The sequence below is a fragment of the Pseudonaja textilis genome, chromosome 3, assembly GCF_049901715.1.
Source record: "Pseudonaja textilis isolate UNSWEBS1 chromosome 3, rPseTex1.2, whole genome shotgun sequence".
Lineage (NCBI taxonomy): Eukaryota > Metazoa > Chordata > Lepidosauria > Squamata > Elapidae > Pseudonaja > Pseudonaja textilis.
This window is the reverse complement of record NC_141992.1, coordinates 99,688,629-99,705,598: the sequence shown is the minus strand read 5'-3', so window position 1 is coordinate 99,705,598 and position 16,970 is coordinate 99,688,629. Positions and strand designations below refer to the sequence as shown.

The following is a 16,970-nucleotide window of genomic DNA, read 5'->3' as shown; positions in this document are numbered from 1 at the left end:
ATTGGCGGCATGGTTGGAGCCCGACATGCGGCCCCCTCTACCATGTGTCTCCCTGCAATAAATAATAGGCAATTATTATCTTGTATATACAGTTTCCCCCTCCCCACCTGCTTTTATGGTATGTATATTTTGGTTCCATGCCAGGCAATATCATGTTTCATCTCTATTTGAGTTTTATTTTGTGTTAACCACTCATCAACTCCAGGCCACTATTTAATTTTCCAGTCTAACGTTTGTTCCATCAATTGGGGCTTTCCCCCTTTAGGAACATAGCTCTGATCACTCAGCCGCACATCTCTGGTTGTTTTTTGTCTCACAGCTGGCTGCGCTGCCCCTGGGATAGACTCCTTCTTCTCCTCCATATACTCCTGTTTCTGTTTCTTCTCACTGCTGTCTTCACCATTCCCAGACTCCTCCTTCTCTACCCATTCTTTGTCTTTATCTTCTGCCATTATGCTCCAATAGCAGCCTCAATAAAGCGCTGGCTTCCTGTCAGCTTCCATTGGAACACGATGAAACTTCACCAATAAACTACTTTACTCATGTTCTGTTTGTGGCAAGATTTGTTTATTGTGGTCTGTTTGCTCCAACACTGAGCAACAAATGGTAAATCCCAAGCAAAGCCAGCGCTGAGAGCATCTGCCTCTCAGCGCGGTTTATAGTCCTTTTCCTTTAATTATCCAACATCTGCCCCTAGATACCTTGCGCACCCCCACCCCACAAAACTAAGCTAAGCCCCATGCTGAGCCCCATCCCACCCCGCCATTCGTGCCACCAATCCCAGAGTAACAGCAAAAGCTGCCTGTGCGAAACGCCTCCTGCCTGGTGGCACTGAAAAGAGGAACATCCAGCACCCAACAGCTGACAGGTCCATTCAAGAGTGGGTGATGTGCCCGAAGGAACGCACACCGCCAAACAGCTGATGAGTCCATGCAAAGCTCCCTAGCTGGTTGCGCCAACACAAGGCAAGGCGGGATCATCAGGACCATTCAGGGTAATGTGTCAGTTCATGTGAAGCTTCCCAGCTGGTGGGCACGAGGCAAGGCATTGCGGCTGGGGCGGCTGGACCCGGGACCATCAGGAACTGCTAGGGTAATGTGTCGGGCAATATTGGTGGCATGGTTGAAGCCTGACACCACCCCCTGGGGGATGGTGGGATGCTTTAGGGGTCACTAAGAGGCAAAGGCACTGGCAGGGGGGTGCTAAGAGGCAGCAGTGGGGCGCTGGAGGTGGGCCCCTTGCAGGGTGCAATTCAGGAGTGGGATTCTATCGGTTCAATACCATTCCTGGAAGTTTGGAGAACTGGTAAAATGGGCCCCTGGCTGGCCCTGCTCCTCTCCGCCTGCTTCTCTGTTCCCTGCCCAGTCAGTCCTTATTGCACATGTGCAACATCGTGTGCATGCACAACAATTGCTGATGGCCACAGCGGCACATTGGAGAAGCAGAGCAAGCAAAGCCGGAGGTCGGTAATTTTTGCTACAAAAAGCATCCAGACGCTGTGCGGGTTTTTTTAGTGCAGATGGAGTCCAGCCACACCAAAAAGAAACATGCGGTGTCTGGAGGTTTTTTGCAGCAAAAATTACCAACCTCTAGCTTTGCTCTGCTTCTCCAATGTGCCACCACCGACTCGTTCTAGGCACTGGCCATGCAAGTGCACCACTCTGCTCGGACTTGCTTGGGCAAGTCCCTCCGCTGCAGCAGGCTCAATGGGGTGGACCTGTGGGGCTGGCGTCTAGAATGCGGCCACAGTGGCGCGTTGGAGAAGCAGAGCAAAGCTGGAGGTCGGTAATTTTCGCTGCAAAAAATCTGCAGACGCCACATGTTTTTTTTCAGTGCGGCTGCAGTCCATCCGCACAAACAAACAAACAAAAAAATATGCAGTGGCTGTAGGCATTTGTGACAAGGGCAACATGGGCTGGAGGAGAGCTCAGCTACAACAATGGCTCAGCCCTGGCTTGATTTCCCTGGCAGCCAGCCGCGGGAGGAAGATAAAGTCACGGCCTTGGGATGATGAAAGAGGTGGTCGTGTGGGAGGAAATGGGGAGATTAAGGGCCCGGGCCTCTGAAAGGGGAAACAGGGTGATGGAGGATTAGTCCAGAACTTTGACAGATTAGGCCATGCCTGCCTGGGCAGAAAACAGGTAGAGAGGTTAAGGAAGAGAGGGAGGGAAAGAGAGGGAGGGAAAGAGAGAGAGGGAGAAGAGAGAGAGAGGAAGAGAGAGAGAAGAAAAAGAGAGAGAGAGAAAGAGGGAGGGAAAGAGAGGGAAAGAGAAAGAGAGAGAGAGAAGAGAAAGAGAGGGGAAAAGAGTGAAAGAGAGAAGGAACAGACAAGAAAGTAAAGAAAGAAAAAGGGAGAAAGGAAGAGAAAGGAAGAAAAAGGATAGACAAAGAAAGAGTGGGATGGAAGAAAGGGACAGAAAGAAAGAGAGAGAGAGGGAAAGAGAGAAAGAGAGAAAAAAGAGAGAAAGAGAGAGGGAATGAGAGAGAAAGAGAAAGAGAGAGAGAGAAGGAAGAAACAAGAAAGAAAACAAAGAGAAAAGGTAAACAAAAAAGGAGAGAGAAAGGAAGAAAAAGGATAGACAAAGAAACAGGGGAGATGGAAGGAAGGGACAGAAAGAAAGAAAGAAAGAAAGAAAGAAAGAAAGAAAGAAAGAAAGAAAGAAAGAAAGAAAGAAAGAAAGAAAGAAAGAAAGAAAAAGAAAGAAGAGAGAGAGAGGGAGGGAGGGAGGGAGGGAGGAGAAAGTGAATGAGACATCTAGTCCAACCACCTGCTCCAGCAGGGTTAGAAGGGAATGTGTGTGTGTGTGTGTGTGTGTGCACGCATGGCTGTCAAAACTCTCAAAAACAGGTCAAGTAGCTCTGGGGAGGTCAGTCATAAATTAGAACACTTATTAAGCAACTGGCCATTAAGTGAAGACCACTTATATTTGGTTTGCCAGTCACATGACCACCAAACCATGACCATCCAGTCACATGACCACCAAGCCACACCCACAAATTAGGCCACGCCAGAGAACCAGTTGTTAAGAAATTTGAATCCTACCCCTGGGTGGGGGGCACTGAGGATGAGTTTGTAGCATGAAGGGGCGGTGGACTGAAAAAGTTTGGGAACCACTGATCTAAGTGCTATTGCTATTGCTATCTTTATTGTTGCTTACCTATAGATAGGAATGTTGCTAGGCTAAAGCACACACTGCTTAACTATTACATACATTCTTCAAAGTTTTAGGAAGGATCATCCTTCAGCATCTTCCTCCCTAAAGAGACTCAAGGCTATTCAGCCCTTTCACTCCCCCCCCCCAAAATCAGTGCCAGATTCCAACACATATAACTCTTTTTCAAGACAGCCTTAACCATAACATACTGTATTTTGAATGAATGAAGAATGAATGAATGTGCAATGGATATATAAAACAAGTTCAGAATTGTCTAATGGTAGGGGCTGGGGCATGGGATAGGGAAAAAATTAAATAATTAAAGTGGAAGAAAATAATATCTAGTAACTCATGGAAGCCAAATCTCAAGAATCAACATCATGGCCAGGAGATTCCGAGACATTCTCATCTAATTACTGATTTGATCGTAGAGACAATAATAATAGATAGACCAATCTCTTCCAAGCAACAACCAGCCCTCCCAATATCACCTTCCTGGTCTCCATGTATTCTTTGCTCTCGGTCCATTCTTGAGTCAGATTATTTTACAAAAAATGTGCTGGGTTCAACACATTATGGTCCCAATTCAAGATGATTAAGTTTGGGGTGTGAAGTATGCCTACCAGAAGTTGTGCTATGATTCTTATTAAATGGTGGCTTATGACTGATGAAGATTTTGATGATGATGGTAGTAAATAATTAATCTTCACCAAATGTGTCCTAGAAACTATATACAGGTAGTCCTTGACTTACGACCACAATTGAGCTCAAAATTTATATTGGTGAGACCTTTGTTAAGTGAGTTTTGCCTCATTTTACAACCTATTTTATCACAGTTGTTAAGTGAATTATTGCAGTTTTTAAGTTAGTAACATGGTAGTTAATCTGATTTACCCATTGATTTTGCTTGCCAGAAGGCCACAAAAGCTGATCACATAATCCTGCGACACTGCAACTGTCATAAATATTAATCAATTACCAACTGTCTGAATTTTGGTCACATGACTGTGGGGATGCCTGTAACATCTGTATGTGTGAAATGTGGTCATAAGTCACTTTTTTCAATTATGTTGTAACTTTCAAGGTCAGTAAATGATCTGTTGTTAAGACAAACTGTTGTAAGTTGTATTTTTTCTTTTCTCTATTATTCCCTTTTGTGGCTAAATTTATCAATTGCCTCAGTGCTTCTGAATCCTGGTGTTGAACCAACTCAGCATAAAGCCTCATGTTTTCCCAGGGGAAGAATCCTTGACCATTTTTGTGGACAAACGGAAGCTCAGTCGGAAGGCAGAAGCTGGTAGCCTTTCAGGGAGTGGGGGAAGTAACACCACCGTCTCCTTGGAAACACTGCATCAGCTGGCAGCCTCATATTTCATTGATCGGGAGAGCACCCTGAGACGTCTCCATCATATCCAGATAGCAACTGCTGCAATCAAGGTAAATCTAGAGGCACATAAGTAAGAGTTATTTAGAGTGCCCTTGAGAAAGAGCTCTGTGCAAAACCATTTCTCTGAACAATAACAGAAACCTTGAAGTTGCAAAATTGGGAATGATGGTTAAAAAAGCAAGAGACCTGTAGAAAAACAACCGTAGCTTTGCAACAGATGAAGAAGCTGTTAAAAAAGATAACCTTTTACACTTGGCCACACTTAGCCTTTTGTTTTGTTTTATTTTGTTTTTCCTGGTACTAGGTGCCCTCAGGCATGATAGAAAAGTGGGTATAACCACGAGAAATAAAAAGAATTTAAACTCAAGAATTCCAAAACAGAGCAATGGCAAAACACAAGTACACAGAGACCTAAAATGCCACTTTCCTGTTGCATCTTTACTGTAAATAAGGGGGAGAGAGATGAAGGGGCCCAGGGGTGGGCTACTACTGGTTCACACTGGTTCAGGTGAACCCCATGTTAATTTTACATCTGGTTCACTGAATCGGTAGTTGCAGCGACTGGCTGGCCCACCCCGCCCCTCCCCTCCCCATCTCTCCCAGGAGTCTCCATGCAGCCCATTTTGGATCCCGGGTAAGTGCAGGGCTCACACAGAGGCTCGGGGATGGTTAAACAATGGCCCTCCTGGAAGTTCTGGAAGGATGGAAACAGGCCCGTTTCTGGCCTCCAGAGGACCTCCAGAGCCAGGGGAGGTTTCACCCTCCTGGAGCCTTGAGGAAAGCCTCCAGAGCCAGGGGAGAGTGAACCCTCCTGGAGCCCCCGCTATAGTGCAGGAGGCCAACTAGGCCATGCCCACCGTGGCCACCCCCATCCAGCAACCGGGCAGAGAACTGGTTGCTAAATTTTTTGAAGCCCACCCCTTGGGCTGCCCAAGGGATGCATGTATGCAGGGGTGAGATTCAAAATTTTTAACAACTGGTTCTATGCACGTGGCTTAGGTAAAGGTTGTGGCTTGGTGGTCATGTAACTAGGTGGACATGGCTTGGTGGTCATGTTATTGGCTGGGTGTGGCCAACTCAATATCACATTGAGGCACTCATCTCTTCATCTGGCCTCTCATGGCTGTGGGAATGCTGCAACAGTCATAAGTGTGAAAAATGGCCATAAGTCATTTTTTTCAGTGCCATTGTAACTTTGAATGGTTACTCCACACAAGCAAAGTACCAGCAAAGGAGGGGGAAAAAACTCCAGAGATGTTCCTGAGACAGGAAGTCTAGTCCTGCCAAGAATGTAATAAGGGTTAACAGAGAGGCAGTTTCTGTAAGCAACACCAGAATGTTTCCTTCCTGCCTTCCTTACAGGATTAGGCCAGTAATTTCTTCTAACAACCAGTTCTCCGAACTGCTTAGAATGTTAACAACCGGTTCTAGCGAATAGGTGCAAACTGGTAGAATCCCACCCCTGCACATATGTACTGTAAGTTCCTGTCTGTCTGAGTCATAGACAAAGAAATGGATTTGGATTTGGTAGAGCTGACAAATTCCATTCATTGGATAAGCTTCTAGCAATCAGTATATATACTTAAACTGAGTTAGATTCCTGGTCCATCTATTCCCCATTTTTTCAGCCTTGCCAGCTAATCCCCTTTTCAGCTCAATGTGCTAAGAAGGAGACAGTTTTAGTTTGGAATGGAACCCTGCATTTTCTCCCAGAGTATACTGTAAATATTGGATTCCAGTTTCTTTGCTTTTTCTTCTGCATTTGACAGAACACATCTCAATTTATTTTTCTCCCCATCAACTTCTCTGTATTGCCTGGACTATAATTTTCAGGTTGCTTAATCAGAACTTCCATCCCTGAGATTTCCAAAATTATAAACGCTTCCTGTTAGTCATCTATTTCTATTCCTCCACCCTTCCAAAGAATCAGGAGGAATAGCAAACAAGAGTCAGGCCGTAACTGTTGACTGTATGCTATTTATGGGAAATTGGTTTTGCTAATTATGCTGAATTTTGGAGAAGGAAGTACAGGTGGGGGATCTTCTCTCTCAACAAACCAATTACTATACATTTATTTTCTTTTTTTAGAAGCAGTGCTGCCTCTTGCACTGCCATAAACTTGATGTACTTCACTCTTGCTTATACAACCAATTTTCCAGCCTTACTATTTCAAAGTACTTTTATATTTAATTTCATTATGCATGAAATGGCGGGGAGTTTTCTCATTTTTTACTGCAACTTTTAAGTTTTGGAGTTGATAGATATATTTGTGCAAATGTTCCCTGTTCCTGTTCTGGCAATGTTAACATTGGGAATATTCTCGTGGAAGATTTCTCTGCACAAGCTTCACTAAAACAATTCTAGGTTGTGCAGGAAGGACTTATATTCGTGTGCAACCCTCTTGTTAGGAAGGAAAAATCAGATTCAGTCTCGCCAGGGATAGAATCTGTCTTTCTCCTGTATACCATTAATGTCCTCCAAAGCATGATGCTATGTTATCTTTATTTTATACAGACTTTTTTTTTTCTGGGTGTAAAATGTGTGGACTTATTTAGTAGAAAGACATTGTAATATATTGAGAGTAACCTCAAAATGGAAGATACTTTTAGAGATTTAAAATTATTTTGACCAACTAGAATATAAGTACTATACTCTGTTGCATTTTTATGCTGACTTTATTAATATACCTTTATTTTTATACTGCCTTTCTGTATAAGTAGCCATGATGGTCTATATGTTATATGCCACCCAGAATCACTTTGAATGGTAGCCAAATAAATGTGACAAAATAAATAAGAAATAAAAACAAAATAAACAGCATTAACACCATAAAAACCAGTCAGAGAACCTTAATAAATATAAACAGTAATAGTAGAGCAACTTCAAATGCTGTTATTTTGTTTTAATTATATTTCAGTATGAATCTACACCATGTCAGCTTCAAAAGCAATTATCTTTAATTCATTTTCACACCTACTCCAATTTAGAATGATTTCTAGTTCCATGTATATCTCATTATCGTATCTTATTATCAAAACTGTTTTGAATCAGGTGTTCAGTTTTTGTTTCCATCATGGATGATTGGAATTGATGAAAGACAATCATATCAATGACCAGGACTTTTCACTAGTTTTTGATGCTGTCAGTTATGATATTCTTCTGAACTAACTGATAGGCAGTTGAGTTAGAGGTGCAGTTAGAGGGTTCAGTCTAAACCGATGAATGGCTATTTTTTCAGCTATCTCTTCATTTTTAAAAGGATTAATTGACTGAAATTAATCAGCCAATTTTAGGATGTTCTTGCACAAAGTCTCACAATATGGTGACTTCATGACAATCTTACATTTTTAAAATAAATGTTATTGATTTTGCCTTAATTTTGAGATTATTCTGGAGGTACTTCAGGATGCTAACCTCTTAAAAGTCAAAATAGGAGTGATTCCTGAAATATGTGGTAGTTTTGTATCAGTTTTGTTTGTTTAGGGCTAGGGTAAGATCTCAATCTGACGAAAGCAGTCCAGAATAGTAAATCTTTTTCTTGGAAACCAGTTTTTACAAAAATAAATATTCTCTCTCCTTCTCTCTCAAATACATTCCTAGGTTCACAACAAAACCAGTTTTGGAGCAATTACGAAAGGCAAATGGCAGTTTGAAAGAAAAATATGCAGCTGCCTCTGAGCATTGCCTAAGATAAATCCAGAGACTCCCTGTCTCCCTGCTATTGATGTTTTAATTGTGGTGACACTTTATGTATTGCCTATGATATAGCCAGTGTCGATCCTATACTACTTCATAATGCATAGTTTCTACTAGGAATAAATTATGTTATCTACATAACTTATTGCAATGATATATGGAATCTTACAAGTGATGTTGATAAAGACTGATGTTTTTCAAAAGCAGAATGACATTGGAAGAAATGGGAATGTTGTTTAATGTTGGCAATGAGAATAGAGAAGAGGCAAGACCCTGCTTTTCAGAAAGAAATGGTTTCATTCAGAAAGGAATGTCTCTTTAGCTTTCTTTACCTTTTTTGCAATTATGAATTTCCAGTATTGAATAGCAGAACACATACTGAAATAAGACTCTTGAGATCCAGTTATAACTTGATCCAGTTAGATACCAGTTAGGTCTACACTAATGCAGGCCCATTTAAGTAGGATCAGATGAAGAATGAAGCTTTTGTAGACAACATATGTAGCAGGTGAAAATCTTTGGAGAATCAACGAGTTGTTGATTTTGCACATAACATAGTCCAGGGGAAGAAGATGGAATTCAGAAATAGGATCTGAATGGACTCTTCTGAAGCGGAGGGTGTGTGTATATACATGAGGGCACCATCCTGGCAGGATGGTGTACATGGAGGAGAGAAGACAATGGCATGATGGCACCAATTTTATGGTCCACATCTAACTTTATGACACCATATAAGGCAGCTTCCCTCAAAACCTGTCCTCCAGGTGTGCTGTTCTTCATTACCCATAATCTTTTAATAAGCACACCCTTTGGTACCTTCAGCCATGTGAAGCATTTGGTTGAACCACTGAAATCTAAAGGCTGCACTGTTTTTCTGCCTCCCATTCCAGTTTTTTCATCAATCAAAAGTACCTCCTGCCAGTCCAAGTAACTCCTTGGATCAGAATGGGTTACTTTCTATTTGTTTTACTTAGGTTTACTTACTTACATTAAAACTAAATGCTTCCCATCTTTAGGTTACTGAAACCAGGACGGGCCCACTTGGCTGCAGTAATTATGACAACCTTGACTCTGTGAGTTCAGTTCTTGTGCAGAGCCCAGAAAACAAGGTTCAGCTACTTGGTAAGGGTGTTTCTCTTTTCACCTACTCTGTTTATCTGCATTAGTCACTGGACACTCTCTTTGTAATGTTTGTGTGTCATTGTAATATACTGCTACAAAGAATATTAAAATGCATTTAATGCAAAATATTGCTCTTCTGTCTGAAACAACTTTGCTTTCTTTTTAGGAAACTATGTGGCAATGGGCTTAAAAATGGGATATGCAGTTCCATACCAGCATCTTTTCCCAACACTGATTGCAATTTAAATTATGGTTTCTATGATTATAACTCTTACTGTCCCAAGAGAATTTCCACGCAGAAACCTCCCTGATGCATTCTATCATATACATTATTTATTTATTTACTTGATAGATGTAACCTCCCATTTCACTTTTATGTGATTCTAGGTGGCTTACAGTAAAACAAGTCAAAACACCAAACATGATATAAAATAAAAATAAAAGAACCCACAAAGCAGCCAGGCAGGATCTAATCTATCATCCAGACATCAGATTCCAACCCATGCCCAGGCATCCAGGCATCCAGGCATCCAGGCACAAGTACAAAGCAAAATTGTTAAGGCCTTATGAAAGGCCAACAGGGACAGAACCAATCAAGAGAAATCTCAAGGGAAATGAACCAACTATCTGGCTGTGGAATATAACTGCATCACACATTCAGGAACAAAATCAAAAAATATCTTTGTGCATGTTCGGTTATACACATACACATATAGACATATACCGTACAATATTTCATTAGCATGTAATACATTCACACACAAATATACATACACAAGAATATGCTAGTCCATCAGAGAAAATAATTTAAAATTTTAGGTTCTTAGAATTTTCCTTGGGCTGCAAGATAAATAAATAGACCCCTTTCTCCCCGCTAGATTAGATATTGTGGATGTAAGTTGCAGTTTAGACTCAAAATGGTCAAAGAACTAAATCAAGACTATTACTACATTTTAGCAGTGGCTTCCCCATCTCATCCCATTCCCTAATTTCAGAGAATCTAAAAACTGCTCTGAACAAAAAGCACACATCCTGGATTAGTACAGAACAGAAATAAAGGAAATTTAATTGCCCTTATATTAGCAAAAGTAGAAATTAATTATAAATAATTAGACAAAAAAGACAGTTGAAGAAATTGTGTAATGGCATTTTGGTTGGTCCTAATTAATTTGTCTAAGCAGTTGCCGGGAGCCAAAGATGACTCCAAGGCACAACAATAAATAAATAAATAACATATTGCCCAATTACAATTTTTGGCTTTTGTATATATTACAGATATAAATTAGGATTACTAAAATTTAAGTGCTCAGATGCACAGTCCTGGGAATTGTGTATACTCCCTTGCAGAGATTAGCAGAAATGAGAGAGATTCTAATATTACCCATTTGGTATTAATAATTACTAATGGCTACAGCAGAGTGTGGATTGATCAGAAGTGTTATTTACAGTGTCTGCCTGAAATGTCTTCATATGGCTATAAATTTGTTGATTGCAAATACATGTTCTACAATGGAAGAAAACGTGCTTTGAAAATGTGTGCATTACTTAAATGATATTCTTAATATTGCCAGTATAATTTAGAATGCTGTGTCCAATTGCCAGCACATATTATTGGATACAAATGTATTCAATATTATTATTGCATATGAATTTATCTTTTTTTTGAGTGGAGGAGGATAAACATGACCAGAAAGACAACATACTCAGATTATGAGAAAAATGTGTTCTTGTAATTCCCAATTTTCTTCACTGAAGAAAAGATGAAATCAATAAGAAAGCCAAACTGCTAAATGCAATCACAGCAAAATGAGCAAGAAATTATACCGAGGCATGTCTTCTCTTCCAGCGCTATGAGATGTTTCAGTTTTTTCCTCAATTTTCAGGCAGCAAATACTATTTCTCTTTTCCCACAATTGGTGGAAATAACATCAACCTGGACCAAGTCAAAATAAATGTATTACTGTACAAAAACCTAACTGACCTGTTCTACCAGTCCCATTTTCACTTGATTTGTCAGCATTGTTTTCTGAAATCAGCTCAATACTCAAGAATAGTAACAGCCAAAAATGTCTCCTATGACCATATGATAGAGCTCATTTGCAAAGGAATGATCTAAGTTTAGGCTTTTCCTTTGAGAAAGGTTTCTGGGCAAGACTTAATCTATGGTCTACTTATGAAGAAACTGGTTTCAAAAATAAAATCCACCATCCTTAAGAATATTGCATTCAGTATAGTTTACCTAACTACAGTATGCTTCACTGGAGACCTTGCAGTAGGAAGTTGGATCCTGTAGCTCTAGTGTGGCAATCATAATCTTAGGAAGCCTTCTTCTCTAATGCAAAATAATTCAGAAATTATCAACAAAAACCACTATATTCAGTACCTTCTACATTCACATTCAGCAATCTACAGAGCATCAGACCAATTCCGATATTATCAATCTTATCAATCCCTAGCTTCCAGGAAGCACAGCTGCCAACACACTATTGTGATGCTGATAATGCTTCTTTCTGGATGTGAGATACAAGAAGCCAAACATGGAGCCCTTGTGCAAGGGGGGCGTTTAGGATTTTTAAGGCACCAAATAAGCTTGGAAAGAGTCAAGAATCAAGAATCATTTTCAGGCTAAGCTTCATGAAAATGTGGATGCCATATTAATTCAAGAGTCTTCAAACTCGGCAAGTTTGAGAAGATGGTGGCACCCAACTAGGAAGGTGAAGTTCTAGCTCCTGGAGCATTATCTCCCTATAAAGCTACCTCCTGTGCCAGTAACTGTGAGTAAACCGGAGCCCAAAAAACAAGCCCCCAAAAGGCTGGATTCCAAAGCCCTGGAGCCCTAATCACGCCGGCGGAGCTCCTGCTAACCGATCCGGAGCCCTCTTCTCCTTCCCCGGAGAAGCTCTTTCCATCAAGCCCTATTAACCACACCGGTGAAGCTCTTGAACTAGATCACTTGGAGTCAGCAGAGCGCAAACAACGTACCTTCATTTAAATCCCCCACACAGCTGATCGAAGTATCTTCCATGCCAGACAACGTGTCTCCATTAATATCCCCCACACAATTTCCCCGGAGCCACATTGGACAGCTGGCAGGGAGAAACAAGGAGGGAGGATAGAGAGACCAAGTCTTTAAGGAGTTTTTCAGTCCTTTCTTGATCAGATTCAGCTGCGTGTATTGCTCTTATTTCAGCGTGTTCAAAACCTACAGTTTTTACAGTTTTTACATTGAGTGTCCCCAGCAGATCAGATAACAGCAGCAATAAATCAAAACAAGGTTATAAGTAATCAGATTGCCCAAATCCTCTCCCTGAATTATTTTCTCTCTCTGGGCCACAAACTTTTTTAAAAAATTCAAAGAGAAGGGGCCAGAGATTCCCCCCCTTCAGCATCTTTGCATCTTTACTATCTCAAAAACTCAATCTATTAAACAAGAAAGAGAGTGTAAACCCTTGCTCACTGAGCAAGAGGAAAACAGCTTGAGTAGGACTTGAAAATGTTTCCTCTGTTCATGTTTTAAAACCTGTTTGACACAAAGAAACTGCTGTTTCTCCAGCCCAGGAAAAGAGGCCTCCTGCCAGTTTATTAGGGGTTATAAACCTATTCTCACATATCAGCAACAGCTAAGCAAAGCAATAACTCTTTACTTACTGACTCTCAATACTACTTCATTACTTTCATTATCTCAAAACTTATAACTTTCTACCTCAAGACCTATATCAAAGATTAGATAATGATGTCTCCAAATCAATTTCTTTAAAATAATTAATTTTTATCAAATGATTAATTGATTTATTGTTTTTATTGATTAGTATGATTGAGTGTTTAGTGCATATAGTGTGATTACTGAATATCTGATTAGTAAAATCAGTGATTTAGTGAATTTAATTGACCAGTGTGTTTAGTAATTACTGTAATAAATTAGGCTGTTTGTTGCTTAGCAAAATTATTTGATTAGAGTTATTTGAATAATCAATTGATTGATTGATTTTTAGTAATAAGTAAACTTACTTTTGATTTCTTCAAATCAAATCCCACAACAACCACAACCACTACCTAAATTACAATCACAACTACAACCAAAAATAACCACCAAATCACAGCTACAAACAATTACTATCCCATCAAATAATTCCACAAATAATATTCCCTTAATCATCAAAGACATCATGGAATGTGAACAGAAACATCCAAATGCCATTTTATTTGGTCTTGAAGACACAACAAATCAGACGACATCACCAAAGTTCGCAATATCATAAGCAACTCAAATACAACAAACATATCCACTGAAAATATCATTGAAATAACCAGAGATGGCCCTGAGTTCAAATACAGTTACGGCTCTGTGGCCCCAAGATTTTGTAGAGTTGTATGCAAAAATGAGTCCAGCAAATGCATATTCATTCATACAATAAATGCCATTGCAAAAACCAATCCCAACCACAAAAAACTTCACTCAAGACCAGACTTATCCATACTGTAGAGAATCCACTCCCGTGAACTCCGTGAAGAACTCAAAAACCATCTAGACAATGGAGAAAAGGACCTATACATTGACTACCAAGCTGATTGCATCAAAAGAAAGTCATACAACCCACAACTCCACATCCAACCCCACCCCATCCAATCCAACATCACTCAAAACTAGGCACGCATGCCCCAACTACCTCTATTCCAACCACAACTGGCCTTAAATGCAAAATACTCAATGCAAGAAGCCTTGTAAATAAAATACCTGAATTTCTCCTCTTACTAAATACGGCTAAATTCGACATTATATTTGTGTGTGAAACATGGCTCAACGCATCTCTCCCTGACTCCATTACCACAATAAGAGACTATCATGTTTACCGATCAGATCATGAAATCCGTAGAGGAGGTGGTGTTGCTATCTTCTATAAAAAGTCCCTACATCTAAAAAACATCCAAGTTACCCAGGAGCGTGCTATTCCTGAGACCATCATCTGTGAACTGTCCTTAAATATCACATTTTGGTTCTTACTATGTTACAGAGCCACTGATTATGACATCAAACATGCAAACAAGCTAAATACACTACTAACATGGGCAGCATCCTGCCCACACGCTTTTATCTTTCTTGGTGACTTCAATCTACCTCATATTAACTGGACCCTTAATGAATGTACAACTGAACCCACACATGCAACCTTCTACAATGTAGTAACAAATCTGGGACTAGAACAACTAGTAACCAATAACACTAGACTTAACAACTGCCTCGACCTCATCTTTTGCAATAGTTTGAATTCAATTTATGGAATACAAATTAAAGAACTTGTTTCCAACAGTGACCACAGCATGATTGACTTTTGTATCAACATACGTCCACACAAGAATCATCGCAACGATGGAATCTCCAATTATAACTTCAAAAAAGGCAACAATGATTTTATAAACAATGATCTCTCAACCCTTGATTGGCCATTTCTATTCTCTGGATGCAATACTGTAGAAGACCATTACAACATATTTTTAGTTGAAGTCAAAAGAGTCATCAAACTATATGTACCAATAACAACTCCCAAAACCAGAAATAATAAATTACCCATAACAATAAGGAAGCTTCAATCCAAAAGAAATTACTTTGGTGGAAAAACAAATCTGGTCACATTGCCAACTTCAAAAGCTGATACAAAAATTTATGCCACCAGATAAAGACTGAATCCACCAATTATCACATTAAACAAGAAGAAAACCTTCTACACACAAATTCCACCCATGCTTTCTCCAATTTTGTAAACAACAAACTAAAAGACTCAAGGTCCATCCCACCCCTGAAAGGGCCTAATGGTAAAGGCTGCAACAGCGACACTATTAAAGCCAACCTCTTTAACACATTGTTTCGCTCAGTATTTGTAAACAGCAATGGATCATGCCCAGTATTTCCTAGTCAAACCACAGACAACTACAATGATCTAATACATATCGATTTTATGGAAGACAATGTTGAAAAAGCACTACACAATCTAAAACCACCTCTATCTATTGGACTGGACGGAATATGTGCCTGCTTCTTAAAAAAGCTATCCATTGCCATAGCCAAACCTCTAAGCATAATCTTTGAAAAATCTTTCACACCAGCTCCTTGCCAAAACTATGGTCACTATCTTCAAAAAGGGAGACCCCAGCCTAGTAGAAAATTACAGACCAATCTCTTTATGCTGCATCACCTGTGAAGTCATGGAACCAATTATTAACCAATCCATCATCCTCCACTTAGAAACAAACAACCTACTTTCCAATAAACAATTTGGTTTCAGGAAAAAACTGTCATGTAATCTGCAACTCTTACACTGCAAAAACATATGGACTACACAACTCGATCAGGGCAAAGCAATAGATGCAATCTACATCAAAGCCTTTGATTCAGTGGTACACGACAAGCTACTCCTAAAACTAAAATCTTATGGTATCTCTGGACACCTGCATAACTGGATAGAAGCATTCCTGTCAAACAGACAACGAATGGTCAAAATTGGGAGCGTCCTATCAAATTCTGTATCTGTCAACAGTGGTGTCCTCCAAGGCAGTGTTCTAGGACCAACTCTCTTCATACTCTACATAAATGACCTCTGTGATCATATTAAGAACAACTGTGTTCTCTTCGCTGATGACGTAAAGCTATTCAACACCACAGACAATACTGCTACCCTTCAAAAAGACCTCGACTATGTATCAGAATGGTCAAACAAATGGCAACTTCAAATCTCAACAAATAAATGCTCTGTCCTACATATTGGCAAAAAAATTTTTCAGAAAATAAAATACAGGCTGAATCGTCAAGACCTTGTTGGTGATCCAAACTCTGTCAAGGACCTTGGAGTACTCATCTCTAATTACCTAAGTGCTAGAGCCCACTATAACTACATAGCCAAAAAGGCATTAAGAATTGTTAACCTAATCTTACGTAGCTTTTTCTCTGGTGATATTGCACTAATAACTAGAGCATACAAAACATTTGCTAGACCAATATTCGAATACAGCTCATCAGTCTGGAATCCACATTACGTATCTGATATTAACACAGTTGAGAAAGTCCAGAAATATTTCACAAGAAGAGTTCTCCACTCCTCTGCTCATTGCAGAATACCTTATGCCACCAGACTCGAAATTCTAGACCTAGAAAATCTAGAACTACGCCGCCTTCGGTCCGATCTAAGTATAGCATATAAAATCATACATTGCAATGTCCTACCTGTCAATGAATACTTCAGCTTCAACCATAACAACACAAGAGCAAACAATAGATACAAATTCAAGGTTAATCACACCAAACTTGATTGCAGGAAATACGACTTCAGCAACAGAGTGGTCAATGTCTGGAATACTCTACCTGACTCTGTGGTTTCTTCCCCAAACCCCAAAAACTTTAACCTTAGACTGTCTAATATTGACGTTACCCCTTTCCTAAGAGGTCTGTAGGGGGCATGCATAAGTGCACCAACGTGCCTACCATCCTTGTCCTATTGTTTCTTTTATTTTTCTTATATGTATCCATGTATTCATAACTATGTTTTTACTTATACCTATTACTTTGTAAGCAATTGACAAAAATAAATAAAAGAAAAAAATAAATAAAAATTCAGTCC

The 16,970-nt window shown here is 39.9% G+C and overlaps 1 protein-coding gene across 2 annotated transcripts in view; it reads left to right on the top strand.

Annotated features, from left to right (window-relative positions):
* The window catches only part of BRINP2 (BMP/retinoic acid inducible neural specific 2), a 178,451-nt gene that overhangs the window by 133,585 nt on the left and 27,896 nt on the right, over nucleotides 1-16,970 (top strand). For both annotated transcript variants that reach the window (XM_026703334.2, XM_087930472.1), the window contains exons 4-5: nucleotides 4,393-4,592; nucleotides 9,255-9,360. In XM_026703334.2, coding sequence (XP_026559119.1) covers nucleotides 4,393-4,592; nucleotides 9,255-9,360 — 306 coding nt within the window. The remainder of the gene's footprint in view (nucleotides 1-4,392; nucleotides 4,593-9,254; nucleotides 9,361-16,970) is intronic.